Source organism: Paralichthys olivaceus, chromosome 21, assembly GCF_024713975.1.
Source record: "Paralichthys olivaceus isolate ysfri-2021 chromosome 21, ASM2471397v2, whole genome shotgun sequence".
Classification (NCBI taxonomy): domain Eukaryota; kingdom Metazoa; phylum Chordata; class Actinopteri; order Pleuronectiformes; family Paralichthyidae; genus Paralichthys; species Paralichthys olivaceus.
The window spans coordinates 4,987,595-5,006,526 of NC_091113.1; the positions used below are offsets into that span (position 1 = coordinate 4,987,595).

At 43.2% G+C, this 18,932-nt stretch overlaps 2 protein-coding genes across 5 annotated transcripts; one reads left to right on the forward strand and one right to left on the reverse strand.

Moving 5' to 3' along the window:
• The first annotated feature begins 518 nt into the window (after positions 1-518).
• On the forward strand, positions 519-4,336 carry psmc5 (proteasome 26S subunit, ATPase 5). 2 transcript variants are annotated; one of them, XM_020083384.2, is made up of 12 exons: positions 519-926; positions 1,899-1,970; positions 2,070-2,139; positions 2,226-2,323; positions 2,409-2,465; positions 2,574-2,804; positions 2,899-3,025; positions 3,131-3,321; positions 3,567-3,665; positions 3,751-3,861; positions 3,944-4,030; positions 4,170-4,336. In XM_020083384.2, exons 1-12 carry the CDS (start codon positions 903-905, stop codon positions 4,221-4,223), a joined length of 1,221 nt encoding a protein of 406 aa, XP_019938943.1. In that variant the 5' UTR covers positions 519-902; the 3' UTR covers positions 4,224-4,336. The 2 variants fall into 2 exon arrangements, with proteins under 2 accessions (XP_019938943.1, XP_019938944.1); XM_020083385.2 differs by having other exon boundaries at positions 900-1,025.
• A 55-nt stretch (positions 4,337-4,391) lies between these two features.
• On the reverse strand, positions 4,392-18,424 carry LOC109627037 (MAGUK p55 subfamily member 3-like). 3 transcript variants are annotated; one of them, XM_020083382.2, is made up of 20 exons: positions 18,142-18,424; positions 12,364-12,496; positions 12,077-12,195; positions 11,836-11,913; positions 11,669-11,749; positions 11,264-11,401; positions 10,881-10,962; positions 10,339-10,424; positions 10,165-10,239; positions 9,771-9,967; positions 9,622-9,686; positions 8,956-8,973; positions 8,575-8,616; positions 7,549-7,614; positions 7,186-7,344; positions 6,558-6,638; positions 6,266-6,359; positions 5,989-6,097; positions 5,178-5,297; positions 4,392-5,051 (listed from the first exon to the last, which is right to left on the reverse strand). In XM_020083382.2, the coding sequence occupies exons 2-20, from the start codon at positions 12,398-12,400 to the stop codon at positions 4,872-4,874; spliced, it is 1,827 nt and encodes a 608-aa protein (XP_019938941.2). In that variant the 5' UTR covers positions 12,401-12,496; positions 18,142-18,424; the 3' UTR covers positions 4,392-4,871. The 3 variants fall into 3 exon arrangements, with proteins under 3 accessions (XP_019938941.2, XP_069374228.1, XP_019938942.2); XM_069518127.1 differs by lacking the exon at positions 18,142-18,424 and adding an exon at positions 15,271-15,538; XM_020083383.2 differs by lacking the exon at positions 7,549-7,614 and having other exon boundaries at positions 18,142-18,423.
• Between the last annotated feature and the right edge of the window lie 508 nt (positions 18,425-18,932).

Genomic DNA, 18,932 nt, shown 5'->3' on the forward strand with positions numbered 1-18,932 from the left:
AGTCTACTCTTTATAAACATATTTATTTACCAACCATTTAATGTCCATATCATATTGTATGCTATTGTGAAACATCTTTATACAGTTATAACATATATAGTATACTTTTATATACTTATAGTTCTATTGTATAACACACCTGCATACATATGTATACATTTATTTCAATATCTCATTAAACGTAATGTATGTAAAGTAAAGTTAATATCCTTGTGGAATCATCCTGGGCCACTGCACTTTACTCAAGAACATTTCTCTATAAATAATATTTCTGTCTGTAGTGAACGGTGCATATTATTTATATATTCTCTTTCTTTTTATTTAATGCTTTCTATTATTTCTCAATAAACAATTTTATTCTATTTTTATACTTTCACTCATTCTCTTGTCTACCTCATTCTGACTATCTGCTTCTGTAACAAGTGACGCTCCCCAGCATGGGATCAGTACAGCTTATCTTTATTTGATCTAATCTCGTTTTTTTCCCCTCATGATAAAAGAGGAAGGCCTCTCCTCGGGCTGCACGGTGACAGAGCGGCGAGCATGTTGGTGCAGGTTGAAGAGCAGTTTCAACAGGTACCACTGCCTCTCACATGCAGAGGAGCTGAGACACGTCTGCCACACCTCGGATAACAACCAGCATCGAACGCTCTGCAGTCTCAGCTCGTGCAGTAACACCGGAAGGAATTCACTGATTGAACTTGCACAGTCAAATCAAACTCACATGAAACTGACGGAAAATGTGATTATCTTTTTTTTTAGAATCAAAGCAGCGACTGCTGCTGGGACGACAGGTGTCATGATACAACAGGACGACAGGGGGCGGTGTGTGAAATCGGTTCTTCTTCATAGTGACACTCAGCCGGATGCGCCTGCTGTGAAGCGGATGCAGAAAATTCAAGATGGAGGTGGACGGGATCGACCATGTAGGTGCTTTTTCTTTGCCGTTTGGCTCATTTCACTGGTTTATCGTCAGGGACACGTTGTGACGAAGCGCCGAGCGGAGGATCCAGTTAGAAACAGATGTTAGTGACGCTGCGGTGAAGTTTAAACCCTCAGTTTATTTAACCACAGTGAACGAGTGGCGTTCAGCCGGTTTGCTGTCTCATTGTAGCTAACGCGGCTAGTTAGCTCTCGTTAGCTCCTCTAGAATGACTGGCAGTTGTGTGTCCGCCGCAGCCTCCACTGTTTATTGAACTTTATGACACACAACAGATACACAACAAACTAATACAACTTGTTATCGTCTCGTTCATTGTGTCTCTTCGTTAATGTCAGGGCGAGTTAGCTCTGCCGAGGATAACGTCAACTAGCGTTAGTTAGCAAGTAACTTAGCCTAGCTGGGGGATACTAGTATTATTAACTATTGTTCACAACAACAGTTCTTTGTTTTCTGTTAGAATCTCAATTGTGTCAACACTTGAGCTCTGTCCACTGTGAATCATGATTGTTGATGAACTCTGACTGTGTTTCAGTAATGTGATTAAATCTGATTAGTTTCCCATTTTGACATTTATTAATAAAAGTTGCCATCACCTCTCTCTCTGTTGAATATTTTTATTGTTGGATTCAAACTGGATTTTTGAAGTAAAGATGGAGATATCACATTATGATTGATAATTGTTTTGACCAAATTGTTACCTGATCGGTTAACGCTCAATATAGGTTTGGGCGATGTTGGGAAAAATGATATCACGATAACAACTTTAATTTCGGTAGATGTTGACAATTAACACGATAAATAATTATCCCTAAATCAGTGTATTAATTGCTGATGAAAGTAGCTGTTAGTTGCAGCCTTTCTCTGCTTTAATGGCCGTGTTTATAGAAGAAATCAATCTGTCATTAAGAAGTCTTGATGTCTGTGTTTTAAGTTGGATGATTTTTTTCTTTAACAGATGGAGATGGGCGACAGTAAAGGTGGCTCAGGTCTCCGGCAGTACTACTTGTCAAAGATAGAAGAGCTGCAGGTGAGATGAACTATATGTGCAAACTTTAAACCGGTTAAATGATTCAGATTATTCAACTTCTGGTTTCCTGCAAATCCTGAACCTTTGTTTTCTCATCAGTTGACAGTGAATGATAAAAGCCAGAATCTCAGACGTCTGCAGGCACAGAGGAATGAGCTCAATGCCAAAGGTACCCTGCAGTCCCTTACTGTAACATCAATGTATTTTCTGTCAAATGGGGAGAAGTACTCAAGTTTTTCCTCTTTTTTTTAATAGTACGTCTCCTTCGTGAGGAGCTGCAGTTGCTGCAGGAGCAGGGATCCTACGTAGGTGAAGTTGTTCGGGTCATGGACAAAAAGAAAGTGCTTGTCAAGGTATGTTGTATTTGTTTATCGAAGCACACTCTATTTTATATGATAGTTCACAATCTACATTAAAATGTATCTTCACAAATTTCAGGTGCATCCAGAAGGAAAATTCGTTGTGGATGTGGACAAGAACATCGACATCAATGATGTAAGTATTAAAGTATTTGTATATGTGATTACAGTTGCAGGTTTATTTCATGTTTGGTTGTTACGAGTTAGAATATTCCATCATATTCCTTTTCCACTTCTGCACCAGGTGACTCCCAATTGCCGCGTGGCTCTGCGTAACGACAGCTACACCCTTCATAAGATCCTGCCCAACAAGGTGGACCCTCTGGTGTCCCTCATGATGGTGGAGAAGGTGCCGGACTCCACCTACGAAATGATCGGTGGCCTGGATAAGCAGATCAAGGAGATCAAGGAAGTGATTGAGCTGCCTGTCAAGCACCCTGAGCTGTTTGAGGCTTTAGGTATTGCTCAGCCTAAGGTGGGTGACTGACAAGAGAGCTGATTGTACACAAGCACACTTTTATTTATGTAAAGAAGGTTCTGATTTCTGTCTGTGCATTTTATTTTGGCAGGGTGTGTTGTTGTACGGCCCCCCAGGTACAGGGAAGACCCTGCTGGCCAGAGCCGTGGCCCACCACACCGACTGTACCTTCATCAGGGTCTCCGGATCCGAGCTGGTCCAGAAGTTCATCGGAGAAGGTGCGCCCCTCTGTCTTACACTAATCAATTTCACATCCATTATTTTGAATTGATCGTATCAAAAGCCTCTGGTTGTGTATCCTTAATTCCTCCCTCTTGCCCCAGGTGCCCGTATGGTGCGTGAGCTGTTCGTCATGGCTAGAGAGCACGCTCCCTCCATCATCTTCATGGACGAGATTGACTCCATCGGCTCGTCTCGGCTGGAGGGTGGATCCGGTGGTGACAGCGAGGTGCAGAGGACTATGTTAGAGCTTCTTAATCAGCTGGACGGCTTTGAGGCAACTAAGAACATTAAGGTATCCAAAACACTGAGCATTCACATATCTGATCATTGTAATAGTACACTTGTGTGTATTCTATTATGTTTAATTTATTCTGTTTTTAATTTTAAAACTTAATATTTATGTACAACTTATAAATACTTGACGGAGGGTGAAACAACTGAATTGTTCATTTATACATCTTGACCATTCAAGTACCCAGATAACTATTTTTGTTTTAGTCTAAATTTGACTAAAATGCACTCTTTCTTTTCCTGCAGGTCATTATGGCCACCAACCGTATTGACATCCTGGACTCGGCTCTGCTCAGACCAGGCAGAATCGACAGGAAGATCGAGTTCCCCCCTCCAAATGAAGAGGTAGACACTTGCACAGGTCATTTTCACAGTCATACATGCAGTGGGAGGTTGTGTGTATGAGTGATTTTAAATGTGCACCATTTAGGCCCGTCTGGACATTCTGAAGATCCACTCGAGGAAGATGAACCTGACCCGTGGCATTAACCTGAGGAAGATCGCAGAACTGATGCCCGGAGCCTCTGGTGCTGAGGTCAAGGTGAGTTGTTGAACTGAATGAAGGCGGTATGCTGTGAAATGAGGTTGTACACAATTTAATTTTCTTCTTGTTTGTTTGTCAGGGTGTTTGCACAGAGGCAGGTATGTACGCTCTGAGAGAGAGGAGGGTTCATGTCACCCAGGAGGACTTTGAGATGGCTGTGGCAAAGGTAAGTGGAGTAACCTCTTCTTTTCTGAATAGAATGAGTCTAATCCTGCACTCAGTTATTTTATTCTTGTTCTCACATAATAAATGTTTCTACCTGCACCTACCTGCCTATTGAGCCTGCTCTCCCCACTCCTCCCCAGGTGATGCAGAAAGACAGTGAGAAGAACATGTCGATCAAGAAGCTGTGGAAGTAAAAGGCCTTCTGTGTTTCTTGAACACGACGCAACAACACATGTATATTTTTCTTCTTTTTGTTTATGGTTTGTAATTGTTGAGTCATTCTAAAGTAAATGGTTTCCCCAAATAATCCTGGAGTTTTATCCTCAATTTCCTTCAAGTAGAGCTGCCAACAGAAAAAAAAGTTCAACACACTTCTCTTGTTTAATCGAGTCACATGAGGAAACAGGACAGTTCAACGTGTTCAATATGGCACTTCACATTATAGCTGCTGAAATATAGACGTTTTTGTTTTGAACACACAACAGCAGATTCTTGCTTTAGGAACTCTGTCCTGCATGCATGTACTTCATGTCTGTCAGAGCTGCTCTACTGCCACTGTACAACATTGATATACAGTATATACACACCAGCACTGTACCTGTGTCACTACCTGCAGTGATCAATCTAATCGGAACCACAAGATGTTTGTACGGACTAACAAAAACAGCTTTCAGTGATCGCTGATGTTCGGTTATGACTCAGCTCATGAACCTGTATCTGTGGAATGGTTATATGGCAGCAAACACTGGATCGCTCCAGCACTCGGAGCCTCCTCAGGCAGTTTTCCGTCATCGCAGTGTTCCATGGCTTGAATATAAAGCAGTCGGCAGCAGCTGAGCAGACTAGCTCCTCACCCAGGACACAGGCACCCACTGAGGCTCCATCTGCACCCTCTCCAGCACGACCTGGAGCTCTGCTAAGGCACTGACTGGGTCCTCTTTCACCAAAACATAGTCCATCCAATGGCCGTAGCTCTCTTCCATCTGCTCCGCCGACATCTTTATTTCCTGTATTTCATCCTCCTACTCAGCAAGAGGAGAGACATGGATTCAGAGCAGCTTTAAAACGACTGCAGAGCATATTCTTCACGTAAGGCTGCAGTCAAGGTATATACGTTTTCTGTGAGCAGTGTTTTTTATGTTACTCACTTTGACGCCTAAGCTAAGGGAGGAACAGGAGCCGAGCGGTTTCCTTTGACTGTCGTAGACGCGAGGTCGCACAAAGATGACGTACGGTTTGAAGTCAGCAGCACGAAGAGTCTTCAGTGCCTGGACGTGAGGGGGGGAAACAAACACGCATCGAGTTTAGATTATGAGAAACCAGTCTGCTTTTGTTGCACATGAAGTCTCCTTTCAGCTTTATAACCATATTTAACATTACAACTTTAAACATTGGCTGTACATTCTATCCAGACTAAACAAAGATGAACAACACGTCCCCACTTCCTCCCAATATCTAGAAATGAAGCCATAATATGTCATCATAGATTTGCATTTGGAGCCGGAGTCAGCTCTGGAGCCATGATAGGCTGCAGCTGTGGTATCAAGGCCCCGCTGATAAACTCACTCGACCAATCGCAAGTCAGTCTCAGCTTGTCAATCATTTTATATCGCTGGCATTTACTTGACTTTTTAGTTTGGTCCATGTCCCGTCGGCTCACATGCAGGAAGCTGGGTTAATGCTTTGGCTTCACTTTTGAGGAGCTTTCATGTCCGTCCATCTTTATTTACAGTCTATGATTCCAGAGGTGGAATAGAAAAGCCAATAAAATTTAACAATGACGGTGTTGAATGCAAACTTTAGTTCACAGTTAACTAAAAGTGTTGCATTGTTGGATGAATTCTTAGTAACACATTAAAACATCTCTCAGCACTCCACACTCTGTATATTTACACACTCTCCAGTACCAGACAAGTCTTACAAACTGCAGCTGTTAAAGTGTAGAAAGTTGAGACTAACCTCTGGTTGCACGTCCACCAGACAGACTTTGTTTTGATCCAAAACTCTATGGATGGACTCCAAACTGGTGCCGTACCAATTATCTTTATACTCCCCGTATTCAATGAACCTGCAGAAACCCGGATCAAAAGAAAGAAAATAAAGAGCAATCTGGCAACAACAAGTAACTGTACATTCTGGAGGGCTTCAGTAAATCACTTTCTACTTGAGCAACTTAATTGTAGAATCTACAAAACAAACAACTTGTTTTATTTTTTATTCAGTGTCTGATACTTACTTGCCGTTCTGGATGTCGGCCTCGAACGCAGCTTTAGAAATGAAGTGGTACTCCACTCCTTCTCTCTCGTGACCCTTCCTGGCTCGAGTGGTGTCTCATGTTCGAACACAGCCAGCAGGAGGACAGCGTGGGGCGGGGGGGGCGAGAGGATTACTTAACGTGTGTGTTTGAGAGAACGATTAATGTGAATCGTAATGATTTCCACGCATTTGATCAGCGTCTGGTGCAGATGTTGCCACAGGAAGAATACAGGCAAAGGGGAAATATGAAACTGAAATCTGAGGAAACTCACGAGGCACAGCCAAACCGTAGCGCCGAGGGTTCTCAGCTATCACCTTCTGTTTGAGTTCGGAGAGACGAGCTCCCAGGGAACCTGTGACCAGATGAATAACAGGAGAGAGTTGCATAGTATGGTCACATGCCAGGAATATACCAACTAGCACATTGACAATATATGTATAACTGTCATGTGTAGAGAGATATTTAATTTGTGTTGAAAAGGTTTCCATCGCCTCTGCTGTCACTTTACCTGGAACACGTTCTACCTCAAAGCGTTTTGCAGTGTCCTGCTTCAGTTTACAGATTGGACGAATTACATTTTCTTTCTGTTCATCATCAATTGAAGATGTTACAGGCAGCTACTCCAAACAGAATAAGCAGGGACTGTAACATCAAGCATATTCTAAACACCTTTTTAAATCATCTACCTCCAATATTTTGCTAAGAATGGCAGAATCAGCATTGTGAAGTTGACATCATGATGATGATTTCTGACTCCGGCCATTCACGAGCTTCAGGAGCTGTGTTTTCTATGTTTTCTTTGTTTCTTTATTTTTCTTTGGGCTTTTCAACTTCTTAAAAAACACAATATTTCTCCTTTATTAACAATGTTCCCTCAGTGTAACCCACAGCAGACCCACCTATCAGAACTATAAGGCGCGGCCTGTCACCAGGGCGGGGCAGGTATTGAGTCACTTCTTCATAAATCAGGAAGTCGACGTGATTGGCGTCTGGAGTGTGAGCTTCACTGGCTGATCCATGACGGTCTTTCCTGAGGCGGAGGCTTCTGCGCAGACTGGCTGCGGTCAAACACGCACAGAGGTAAGAGGGACAAACATCTGGACACTCTCGTCTGAGAGGTCACACAGACACTGACAACGCTTGACATTCAGAAAAATAAATCTTTAAACGTGTCACTCTCCCTGATTAAAATTAAAATCCTGAGCCATACATATATCACCACACAGCCACTGAACACCACCAGAAGAAATCAGTAAGAGTACCTGAGTAAAAATCCCATGAGAAAGCATGGCCACAGAAGGCAGGGGCTCCCTTACTCTTGGGAGAAACTACAGCTTTTATCATTAGACCATTTATTCAACCAGCCTCTGTAAAGACGACGTGAAGCCATGCATGCTGCATCTGACTCTTCACCACACACAAGCGAAGCACCTTGAGCACGCAGCGTGAAGAAGAGCGCGATGAGGTAGATGAGATGCCGTGACACTGTGAGCAGCTCGGTGGATTTAGCGTCGTGTTGAGGTTCCTTGTGACAATAGCACGAGAGAGCTCAACACTGCAAATCAAGGAAACAACTTTGTGAAGTCTGCTTCTCGTCAGTGGTGATGGAACCTCACAAAGTGTGGGTTCCCTGGAAACGGCTCCGTTGTTGTTTTAAAAATCTGCAGTGCGTTTCTTGTTGTGACTTTTTGGAGCTTGTGTGTCGTCAAATTAATTAATTAGAACCACAGTAATTCAAGCTCTGTCTGGCTTCGCTCGAAGCTTAAGCGCTAACACTGAACAAGGAATAACTCTAATGTGCACTTTATTGAATTAGGGATTGTGCACGGACGCTGGTCATATAACTGGAACCTCTGTGGCCCCTTTACGGCCCCTGATCCTGGACCTGCCACTGAACGCAGCCATTTAAAAATATAAACAAACTGAACTGAACAATATGAATCTGAAAGACGAGTGGATCTGAAGTGAAGCTGTTCATCAGATTCAATCTGCACGATTGAAAATAAATGATGCAAAGATGACGTAGAGGTTAAAATGGCTGTGGCAGTGGTTTCCAGTCACTTTAAGCCTGATGATGAACAAACTGCTCAGATTGGAACTGGGCTGTGAGGACAACAGTGGATCAGATCAGCTGCGGTGAACATTCTCTTGTGTCATGTTGGACGTTGTTAACAAAGCAAACGACAACACCTCAGGAATGGTTTGCAGCTTCTGAAAGAAGGGATGGGTGAGCACACAGATGCGATGTGGCAGTGATCAGAATAAACTCACTGGTGGTGCCTCCTCACCTATGTCCTTTCCATTGAGAGCCCCCTCACTGTCACAGTCTTCTGTGGGACGGCAAGCAGGAAGAGAAGACAGGTTAAGATCCACGAGGAGGAAACTTTCATGTCAGGACACAGCAGGGTTAGACTCAGATTGACAAGATGCAGATTTTCTTTGTATCATGCAATAATAAGGTTTTTAACTGTCAGGGGAAGATGTGTCCTCTGTCTCCAGCTGCTTTCTCACATGCACTGAGCTCCAGAACGTTTCCCTGATATTTTCCAGAGGGGCCGTACGTGAGAACGTTTCAGAGTCATTTAGCTCCAGACATTTTCAGGGAACCTTTCCTACCAGCCACCTCGTAAAATGTCCTGAAAATGTCCAGAGACGTATCGTTTACGTACCTCTCTCAGTTCGATCATCTGAGGGCAGCAATGCAAGGAACAACACACAGTGTCACAGAACATTACAGCCAATGTGCTTCATGATTATTAAAGTGCACAGTCTCAAATTCAAAGTGTCTCCCACTGTCTCAGCAAAACTAAATAAAACTGGATCAAACTACAAAGACGGGAAATATTTGCTTCAAAGCTACTTGAGAGCTTCTCCTGGAATTTTTAGATAAAATCTAGAGCGGAATTATTTTTCGTCAAACTTTTTTCTCAGAATTCGGACACAATAATAATATTGTTTCAGAATTACATGCAGATTATTTCTCTCGAGTGAATGAAATACAAACGTTAGACAGCAGCACTTCTTCTTGAAGCTTTTTGTGAAAGTTAAAGACACAAGAAAAGAACTTGGACGTCACCACCATCCGTCGTTTTTTCAGAACCACTTTGTTTCATTTTACGTTTTTTAAATTGGATTAAGGTTTGAAATGATGGATTTAGTTTTTTTTCTGAGATTAACCTCAGATCCTCTGTTCTCTTTACATAATCTCTCTCTCTGTGTCTCCTTACTTAGATTAGATGTGACCTGCATTACAAGCTGTATCTGTGGATCTAAGCTTCTCGTACATGTAAGGTTAGGAGGGTTAATCGTGATCGGAGGGGTGAAGTAAGGCTCACATGTGGGAGGCTTCAGGGACACAGGAGAAGGAAAGGAACCCATTTTCATTCTGTATCTGAGACGCCTGAGAAGAAGAAGAAAAAAATCATTACTGATCTAATAAAAGGTGAGGAGTTATTTATTGGACAGATGATCTGACGAAGGCTACCTCTCCTGGAACTGTGTGGAGGGGATGAGGGCGGCACGCAGGTTACAGTCGCCCACTCTCTTGGCCTGCCACCAGGTGGCGTCCTCGTGGCTCACCACCTGAAGAATGTCTCCTCTCTGAAAAGGAAGTCCTGCCTCTTGACAAGGTGTGGCCCTGTCCTCGAAGGGAGTGTAGTCAAACAAAGCCCGAAGGTAGACCTGCAGGGGGCAGTGTGACATTTTAAACTTTTTAACCACATGACAGCTCCTTAAAAAGTGAATCCAAATCATCTTAAATGCCCCCTGGTGGGTGGCATAAACCCAGCCTCCTCCATGTTAGCAGATGGGACATGGACCGAACCAAAAAGTCAGAGTGCACATCAAATAGTATATATATTGAGTCAGAAAGTCCTCACCCTGCTTTCCTTCAGTTTGTCTTCCTCTGCAACAGCTGGGATGATTTTGAGCGTGATGGAGCCTTGTGACTGGGACTGGTGGAAAACATCAGAGCAGCTCCGTCATCCACAGAAATAATCAGAGTCTCCGAACTAGAGTGACGCTACATGGAAAAGTTAATTTTCATCTTTTACCAGAATCTGACTTATTTCCTCCGGCCTCTTGTGGGTTATCAGGTTTCCGTTGACCTCGCGAAGCTCATCCCCGACGTGCACGAGACCTGGAAACACAAACACGACGCCCACCCGCCAAACAAAAGGAGAATCCCGGGGTTTAGTGCCGCTCGGAGTTATTTTTAAAGATGAGGCTTAGATATGAACAAAAAAGGACAAATATTCAGTTGGCATGAAATCGATAGCATCTCCATGGCAACACAGAGGAGAAACCTTTGTTTGTAATCTCAAGATATTTAATCTCGTGGCTCTAATCTCAAGGAGTTGATCTCTTTTGACAGTTCCTGCAGTCACACAAAGTAATCCCCCCCCACTTCTCTGTCAGGGTGTCAGTGGTGGTAAAGAGTTTAACACATACAGCAGGAGGGTGATTATTTTCTTATGGCACTTTGCAGTCAGGCCCTTATTTACATTTGTATTCAGAGACAACAAAAGACGAACACGTCTGACATTTGAGTGTCTGACATTTGAGTTGTCATATTTGACGGCGTCGATCGTCTCACCGCTGCGGTCGGCTGCTCCGCCCCTCATGATTCTGGCCACGATCACGGCTCCCGTCGCGTCGTCTCTCCGGATCGTCGCTCCCTGGTAGAAAAGACGACATATCAGATTTCCAAACACAGATCTAATCTTCAGTCCACTGCGTCGACACAACCCTCGGACAGACCAGTGAAAGGTGGCTGGAAAAGTCAATATCCTGTTAAAGTCAAAGTACTGTAGTGTTTTCTGTCATTTTAGATGTTTCATTTTTCCATTAGGTTTTTAATTACCTCCATCCAGATGTGGTATGACTAATGGATCATGCTTTAAAAAATAATCAGACACAGTTACTGTATATCTATGTCTATGTGGAGGATTTGGAAGAACTCTGATGTTGTCATGTTACCAGAGGCTCCTTGTTCTTCACCAGCCGAACGATCTTCACAGACTCCTCCTCCAGGTCGTCATCCAGATCCTCCGGCAGCGGCGGCAGCACCGGGTCAAAGTTCTTCTGGGCCACCGTGTCGTGGGCTGACAGCACGGCCTGCATGAACAACCCAATCACAGGCAAAGATAGGTATTTAAAAAAAACAAAACAACCTGAAAGACGATGCTTGAAAGGAAAGAGAGAAGAAAATAACGATAAACCAAAGAGACAACAACTTGAACATGATCACTTGACAAGATCATCAACTTAGAGCAAAATCAGGGCAACTCAGGGTGACGGGGGTAAGAGGGGATGGCATTAAAGATATCGAGCCTCAGAGGGAAAGAGAGTCATGGCTGAAAGAGAAACTGTCGAGCTCTGTACCTTGAGGTGAGGAGTGCTCAGCAGGAGAAGCAGCTCTCTCTCGTCGTCCTCCAGGGCTCCGTTCTGAAGCTCCTCAGCCAGCTGATGACAAAACAACCGCAACTCATGAGTTTAATTTACTTTAGAAATATTATTCAATGTCCAGATTTAGTTCAGATTGCACCTACGTCCTCTGCCAGACAGGAGGCGCTGTGCAGGACTGGAGTGGGGTTCTGTTTCTCATACAGCTTCAGTTTTTCATGGATCTGTGACGGAGCAACAAACATCAGCAACGTCCAGGCAGATGTGCACAAACAAACACACACACACACACGCTCTCCTTTCTTTGTTGCTAAAGTTGAACAAGAAATCACAAATACCACAAATGTCAAAATTCCCATTTCCTCAGATACAGTATTTCTGCTTTACCGTCATGAGGTAACCGAGGCTTTTCTCACTGAAGACGTCTTTGAGGAAGACGAGGTCCTCTTTGTGTTTGGCATCTGGGTGGAGCTGAGAGGTGAGCAGGGCCAGGGTCTCATGCAGCCCTGCAGTCATATATATCATAATCAATCATATACACCGGGAGTCATTCTTGAAATACTATCTAAACTCCAGTGATGCATGTTTGATATTATAGCATGTGCAGGATTTATAAGTGAGTATAAAGGATCAGAGAGAATGAACGAGTAGTTTGAGCATATGGTTGGAGGTACCTGTGCTTGCAGACACGATGGGCATGGCTTCAATCATTCAGAGGAGGGTGCAGAGGGGGGAGAACGGGGGGGGGAGGAAAAACAAACTCTCTCCTCTTCTCTCGTTGGCCTCTGAGGAAAATCACCAGCACAACTGTGGGTAGAGAGAAAAGACCCACATTAGGGAAAAGGCTTAGATCTGCTGATTGTTTTCAGAATTTAGATTTTACGCTCAGGAATGTGTTTTTAGATGATACAAATAATTTCCACACTGACGAGTGGAAAGAGGAGAAATCTGATCTCTAGTGATTCTAATAAAGAGAAGAAACCTGTAAGACAAACTAGAGGTGACAAAAAAAACCCATCTCCTTTAATCATTCCTCCTTTCAGATTAATATAAAATGTAAATACATTTTCAAAGAGAGCATCCGGCCAGCCACAACCTGACAGTGATGAATCAACCCATTACTGCGCTGATAGAATAATTAATAGCTGCTCTCATTACTGAGTCTTGAGGCATTAATTTCAGTTCATACTGAGCAACAATCAGACGAGAGGAGACGGAGACTGACCAGTTTTCCTCCGATAGCATCCTTCAGATCGACTGTCGCCATGGCAACGTCATAGCGGTAGTAAAGCCTTCCTTTTGTGTACAATTCAAGAGTCTCGCTGAAGATGCATTTCATTAGAGTGGTGTTGTTGTGTCACGTCGAAGCATGTGGCTTCACTTCATTTCAATTAAATCCCAGCATTACATTACCGTGTGTCGTTAAAGGAAACACTGATATTATAACTGTCCGACTACTGTAGGTTGTCCTGTGTGTGTGGGTTTGATCGTGCACACTCATCTGCAGGCTGAGGGGCATTCATGAGAGCAGTTATTCATCAAATCCAATTTTACCAGTAAAACAGCATTAACTCTATCGAGGTACACGCAGCAGAGCCGGATTAAGGTTGTTTGAAATCCACGATTAAATCCAGTCAAAGGTCCAGAACACTCCAGCATTAGTTAAACAGCACAGTCAGGGGGGGCCTTGTTTTTTTTACTACTGTATCCAGACCTTCACTGCATAGCTCCACAGAGGAGAGCTCGTCAATCAAAAAGAGCTCAGGCTGCCCGTTAAATGGACAATACATGTCGTCCATCTTTACATCCCCGGGACGCTGCATTTGAAGACAGCAATATGATTAGGTCCCGTTTCAAAGCTCCCACTTAAATGCAAAAAAAACAAGAAAAACAAGAAGCATAACCTGAAAACAAATGTTCCAAAAATGTCAAACCGGTGAAAAACACCAGTGGTTTGTAATCACACATCTTGTCTTTGTGCGATCACTGCCGGAGCGTGACACGACCTTTGACCTCTCCCTGTGAGCGACCCTCAATCAGGCATTGATCATAATTCCCCCAGATTGATTCGGTCTAATGCTGCTCCGCCATCAGGACGTAAAAAAAAAAAATCCATTCTGCACATTAACAGACACACACTCTGCCAAACTGGTTTATACAGCGACAACTGAACACACGTTTGTTTCTCTGTCAGTGGAACGACCACGAACCTCAGTGTGAAACGTGACCAGGATGTGGGACTGCTGCCGTTGGATCAAATCTTTCAAGTTCACAGAAGAAATTACTTCAAAAAGAAGTAAACAATCCCGGGTCAGGCATCAGCGAGAACGCAAATCATTCCTATATCATGTCTTTAAAGTAGATAAGTTCGATCCAGATAAAACTGCAAATTCTTTTTCCCAGAAATCACTTCCACTCCGCCTCTCTTAAACAGCATCTGCACTGTATTGCCCCCATTTTTAAAGCAGCAAAGAAGAAGTCATTTCCGGTTTTGTAGCTTTACAATTTGACTTCAGTATCAAAAGCAAAATCTGGGTGTTAGAACATCTCTAGTATACGACTGAATGAATATAGAGGCTCTATGTATGTTGGGGAGGGAATAATCAAAGGGAATTTTCTGCAGCCTCACATGACCGGAGAAAACTCTGTTCAAGCATTTCTGGTGTCAAACATCCTCTGCGAGTGTTTCCCTGCCATAAATCAACGGTCTTCTCTCCACACTTGGCCCAAGTTCCTGACCTTTCCCTCCATCTCCTCTGCCCTCCATCCGACTCACTCTCTCTAATCACAAGAGGCTGAGCGCAGATTAAACATCCTTCTGGTTGGTTTCCCCCCTCCCTCTCTCCCTCTCCCTCTCCCTCCCTCCCTCTCTCTCAGCGACTCTTTGGTCTAAATACTTGAGGTTCCCACCGGCCATATGGTGGTATTATGCGGCTCCCTTGATTTAAGACGGCATTTCTCGCGGCTGTGTGCATCACGGAGGATTTCAGTGAACACAATGGTGCAGATAAGAAAGGATGGCTGGATTAGAAGAGAGACTGAAGAGCGGTCGAGCTGAGCTAAAGAAGTAGCTCAAGTCTTTTCAGTGTCGCTTCTATAAACGACTGATATTTTTAGAAAGAAGAACTCCATGAAGCCCAAAGCAATTAAATGATTAGATGGTTTGTTGAAAATCAATTAAGAACAATTTGAATAACTGATTCATTGTGTTAAGTAATCTATAAAATAATGAAATATGTGAAGGTTCCGGCTTCTCTGACGTGATTTCTTTCTCTAAACCATTCAATTAATAAATGTAATTAAACTTTCTAACTGTCGGGGGAATATTCAGACATCTTGAAGTCCAGACATCTTCTTAACTTATTTGCAGTTACTCTTCCCCAAATTAATTATAATACACAACGATGTATACAACAACGTCTCTCACTCTGACTCTTTATTCTCCCATCACCTGAGGATCGTGACAAAATCATTCATCTAAACCCGGCAGTGACACGAGCTACAGTCAAGCACGAACCTTATGTCGCTGTGCACGCACCTCACACACACACACACACACACACACACACACACACACGCACCTGTTTGCCTGACTCTATTTGTTGTTGGACAGGTCCCGAGGGGAGGACTGAGAGGGGTGAGGTCGCCTTCACGCTGCTGATGCCATCTGCCCACCACTCTGCGGGTATGTATGTGTGTATGTGTGTGTGTGTGTGTGTGTGTGTGTGTGTGTGTGTGTGTGTGTGTGTGTGTGTGTGTGTGTGTGTGTGTGTGTGTTGCCACCCACATGGCTGATCTGACATGTTTGGATATGACAGATTTCATTCCAATATCCGCATGAAAAAAAAAAAAAAAAATTGCCTGCTGTACATTTTGCCGCAGAATTACAATCTAATCCTGGAGCAACTCCACAAAAGATTTATGTCCCTCAATCCAAAAGTCAAATACTTTCTCTTCTCTTTACTGTGAGTATTATAAACTGCAGCACGTCTGCATTTCAAATAGGATGATTTAAGTTTTTTGCTCAACAAACAGTCAGATTAAAACTAGAATGTCCAGACAAACCTCCGACCAGAACCAGTGTCCTCATGAAACCACATTTAAATTCACTACATCCAGTTTTCATTTGGAAACACACACTCATAAATACCAAACCACTTAAAATGTTTTTTCATCAAGATCCATGAATTATTCTCAGAGAAAATGTTGAAAACAATCTGTCTCTGGTAAAGTAAAAAAAAGGTTCCACCCCTCAATCCATATACATCCTTCTACCTAATCTACGTTTCATGCTAATCTGTTATCCAGTAGTTTTTGTTTGATCCAACAAACGATCAGACAAACAAACGATCAGACAAACGAACGATCAGACAAACAAACGCAGCAGAAACCAAACGTCTCTCCACAAGATTTTCAGCAGGCAAATATGTTCATAGGGGTCAGAGGAGGACGTGGACGTGTTGGCTGATAAAAAAACCATTGTGTCTGGTCCACAGCCAAACTTTTACTGATGTGAACTCCCACTGAGTCCACAGTCGGAGGAAATGCACCGAGCCGCAGGGAGGAGGAGGGGACATGGCGTGGATGGATTATGAGACAAATAAACAAAAACACGCCCACTCGATGAGAGCAAGACACCCGGACTGAAGGAGACAGAGACAACAACCGATGAGACAGAGTCTTCATGGTTCCTTTTTACGGCTACTTCTCTGCTTGAAGACATTTTGTTCCACTTCATGTAGTTTTGTGTTTCTTCACGGTCTGTTAACGTCTCTTTAATGTTGTTTCCATCTCTTTATCGTCTGTTATTGTCTCTGTGTTGTCATGTTTCATTCAGGTGGTTGTTTTTACTTTCTTGTAGGTCATACAGCATCTCTTTTGAGGTAGTATGTTGCCTCTCTGCATCCTTTAGGGGTCTTATTACATCCCTCTGCAGTTGTTTTGCATTTTTCGAACTCCTTTTGCATCCCTCTGCTGTCTCTTTACATCTCTCTTCGGTCTCTTTGCATCTTTCTTCTGTCTCTTTGCATCTTTCTGCTGTCTCTTTGCATGTCTCTGCTGTCTTTTTGCATCTGTCTTCTGTCTCTTTGCATCTCTCTTCTGTCCCTTTGCATCTTTCTGCTGTCTCTTTGCATCTTTCTGCTGTCTCTTTGCATCTTTCTTCTGTCTCTTTGCATCTTTCTGCTGTCTCTTTGCATGTCTCTGCTGTCTCTTTGCATCTCTCTTCTGTCCCTTTGCATCTTCCTGCTGTCTCTTTGCATGTCTCTGCTGTCATTTTGCATCTTGCATCATGCCAACAGCTTTAAGAACTAACTACAAACCACCTGCCCACAAACAAGGTCCTCTTCCTAATCACTGCATCTGTTTCACTCACAGAAGTCAATCTTTAAAGCAACATGTTACTAAAAACTGTCTCTAGTGTCCCTGTGTCTTCTGACTGGGTTAAAAACACACATTATCCCTCGAGTCTTTGTTTACTTAAACTACGGTGCGTGACTCTGACCTTGACTGAATCTGTTTGACTCTGCCGCTCCTCCTCGGAGCCATGAAGCCGTAACACAGAGCCTGTGCTGTCCTGCAGCGAGGCGTGACCGAGCCATGGCTGCAGGCCTGTCCTGTCAACCCACCTCTCACTGAGGTCACCAGACACCGAGCTGTGTTCACGATCAGCGTCCCCCTTTTTATTTACAACCTTTATTCATCACTTAATGAGCCCACACAGTCTAGAAGATGATGCACAACCACACGCATCCTCCTCCTCTATGTCATTAACATGCAGCACAGTCACACGGAAACAAAATGCCTGGGAAACACGTGGAGTTCTGCACAAAACAGAACAAGTCTGGTTCTTCCTTCCACTACAGTTTCCTGGTGATATGTCCAGTAGTTTACATGTAATCCAGCGAACTAACAGACAGACAGACAAACTCAGGCAAAAGCATATTTCTTCTAGTTTAACTTGTGATTGACAAACAAAGTTTCCTGTTGATCCACCAATTGTTGTTGTTCTGATCCCAAATTGAGGATTTTCTGTTTAGTCTCGTGTCGACCAAACGTTAGAAGTTCGTCTGTGTGACCATGAGATTTAATTTAGATTTGAATTGTGCGAGAATGAAGAAAACAGAATGTGGTTTCACTTCCAAATCACACATCCCCCTTTTATTTACCACATTTAATGGTGATTTAAACCCACACAGTCTGCAACATGCATCCTCCTCCTCTGTCACAGTAACATGTTGTGTTATTGTTGGTCACATGCAAACCTTCATTAACATGTCAGTGATCCACATGGGTTCAACACACGTGGAAACAAAAAGCCTGAGGAACACGTGGATCCCTGCACAAGGCAGATGTGTCCAGATGAGAGTAAACACACACACACACACACACACACACACACACACACACACACACACACACACACACACACACACAGAAGGAAACATCCTCACCTTGTGGAGGCTCCTCTTGTGTTTCCCTCTGTTGTCTCCAGACCAGACACTCAACCCTCCTCCTCTCTCCTCCTCCTCCTCTCTCTCCTCTTTTCTCTCCTCTCTTCTTTTCTCTGTCTCCAGCTGTCAAACACCAGCTTTCACTCCTCCGCTCAGTCCAGTCTATTTATCCATCTATCTGTTTATCTATCTATTTATTTATCTATCTATCGCTCAATGGACCTCCCCTTCCCCCTCTGTCAGTCAGCTCTCTCCCCCTTTCTCCCTCTTTCGCTCCCTCCGTGCTGCCTTCAAGCGCTGCTCGTAAAACTGGACTTTTTAATTCACACAGGTACCTCTAACAAAGCGATTTTACAAAGTCATACAATCGTTGTATTTTATTCTATTTTTAATTAATTTTATTATACACAGTTCTATCTGTTTTGTTAGTACTATTTTTCTCCTTCAACCCATTTTTACTTTTTCATACAGATTTGTCAATTTTTTTTATCTTTTCGCCGCCTCAGTTCTTCTGAATCTGGTTTTGCTTGAATTTGTTTCAAAACTTTTCTTTCTGATTTGATTAGTTATCTTTTAATTTTGTGTTTTTGTTGTTGTTTTAATGTGTGTGTTCATCCTACCTGGTTTATTTGCAGTGAAGAAATCCCACTGAATTTGCTTTATTACCGTTCGCACGTTTGTGGTTTATATATAATAACAGGGACCAAAAACATCCACACCTGAGGCCTATGAAGACAAATAAGAGTTGCATTCATTGGCTGTGGGATTCAGTCAAAAGCTCTGGAAAAGGC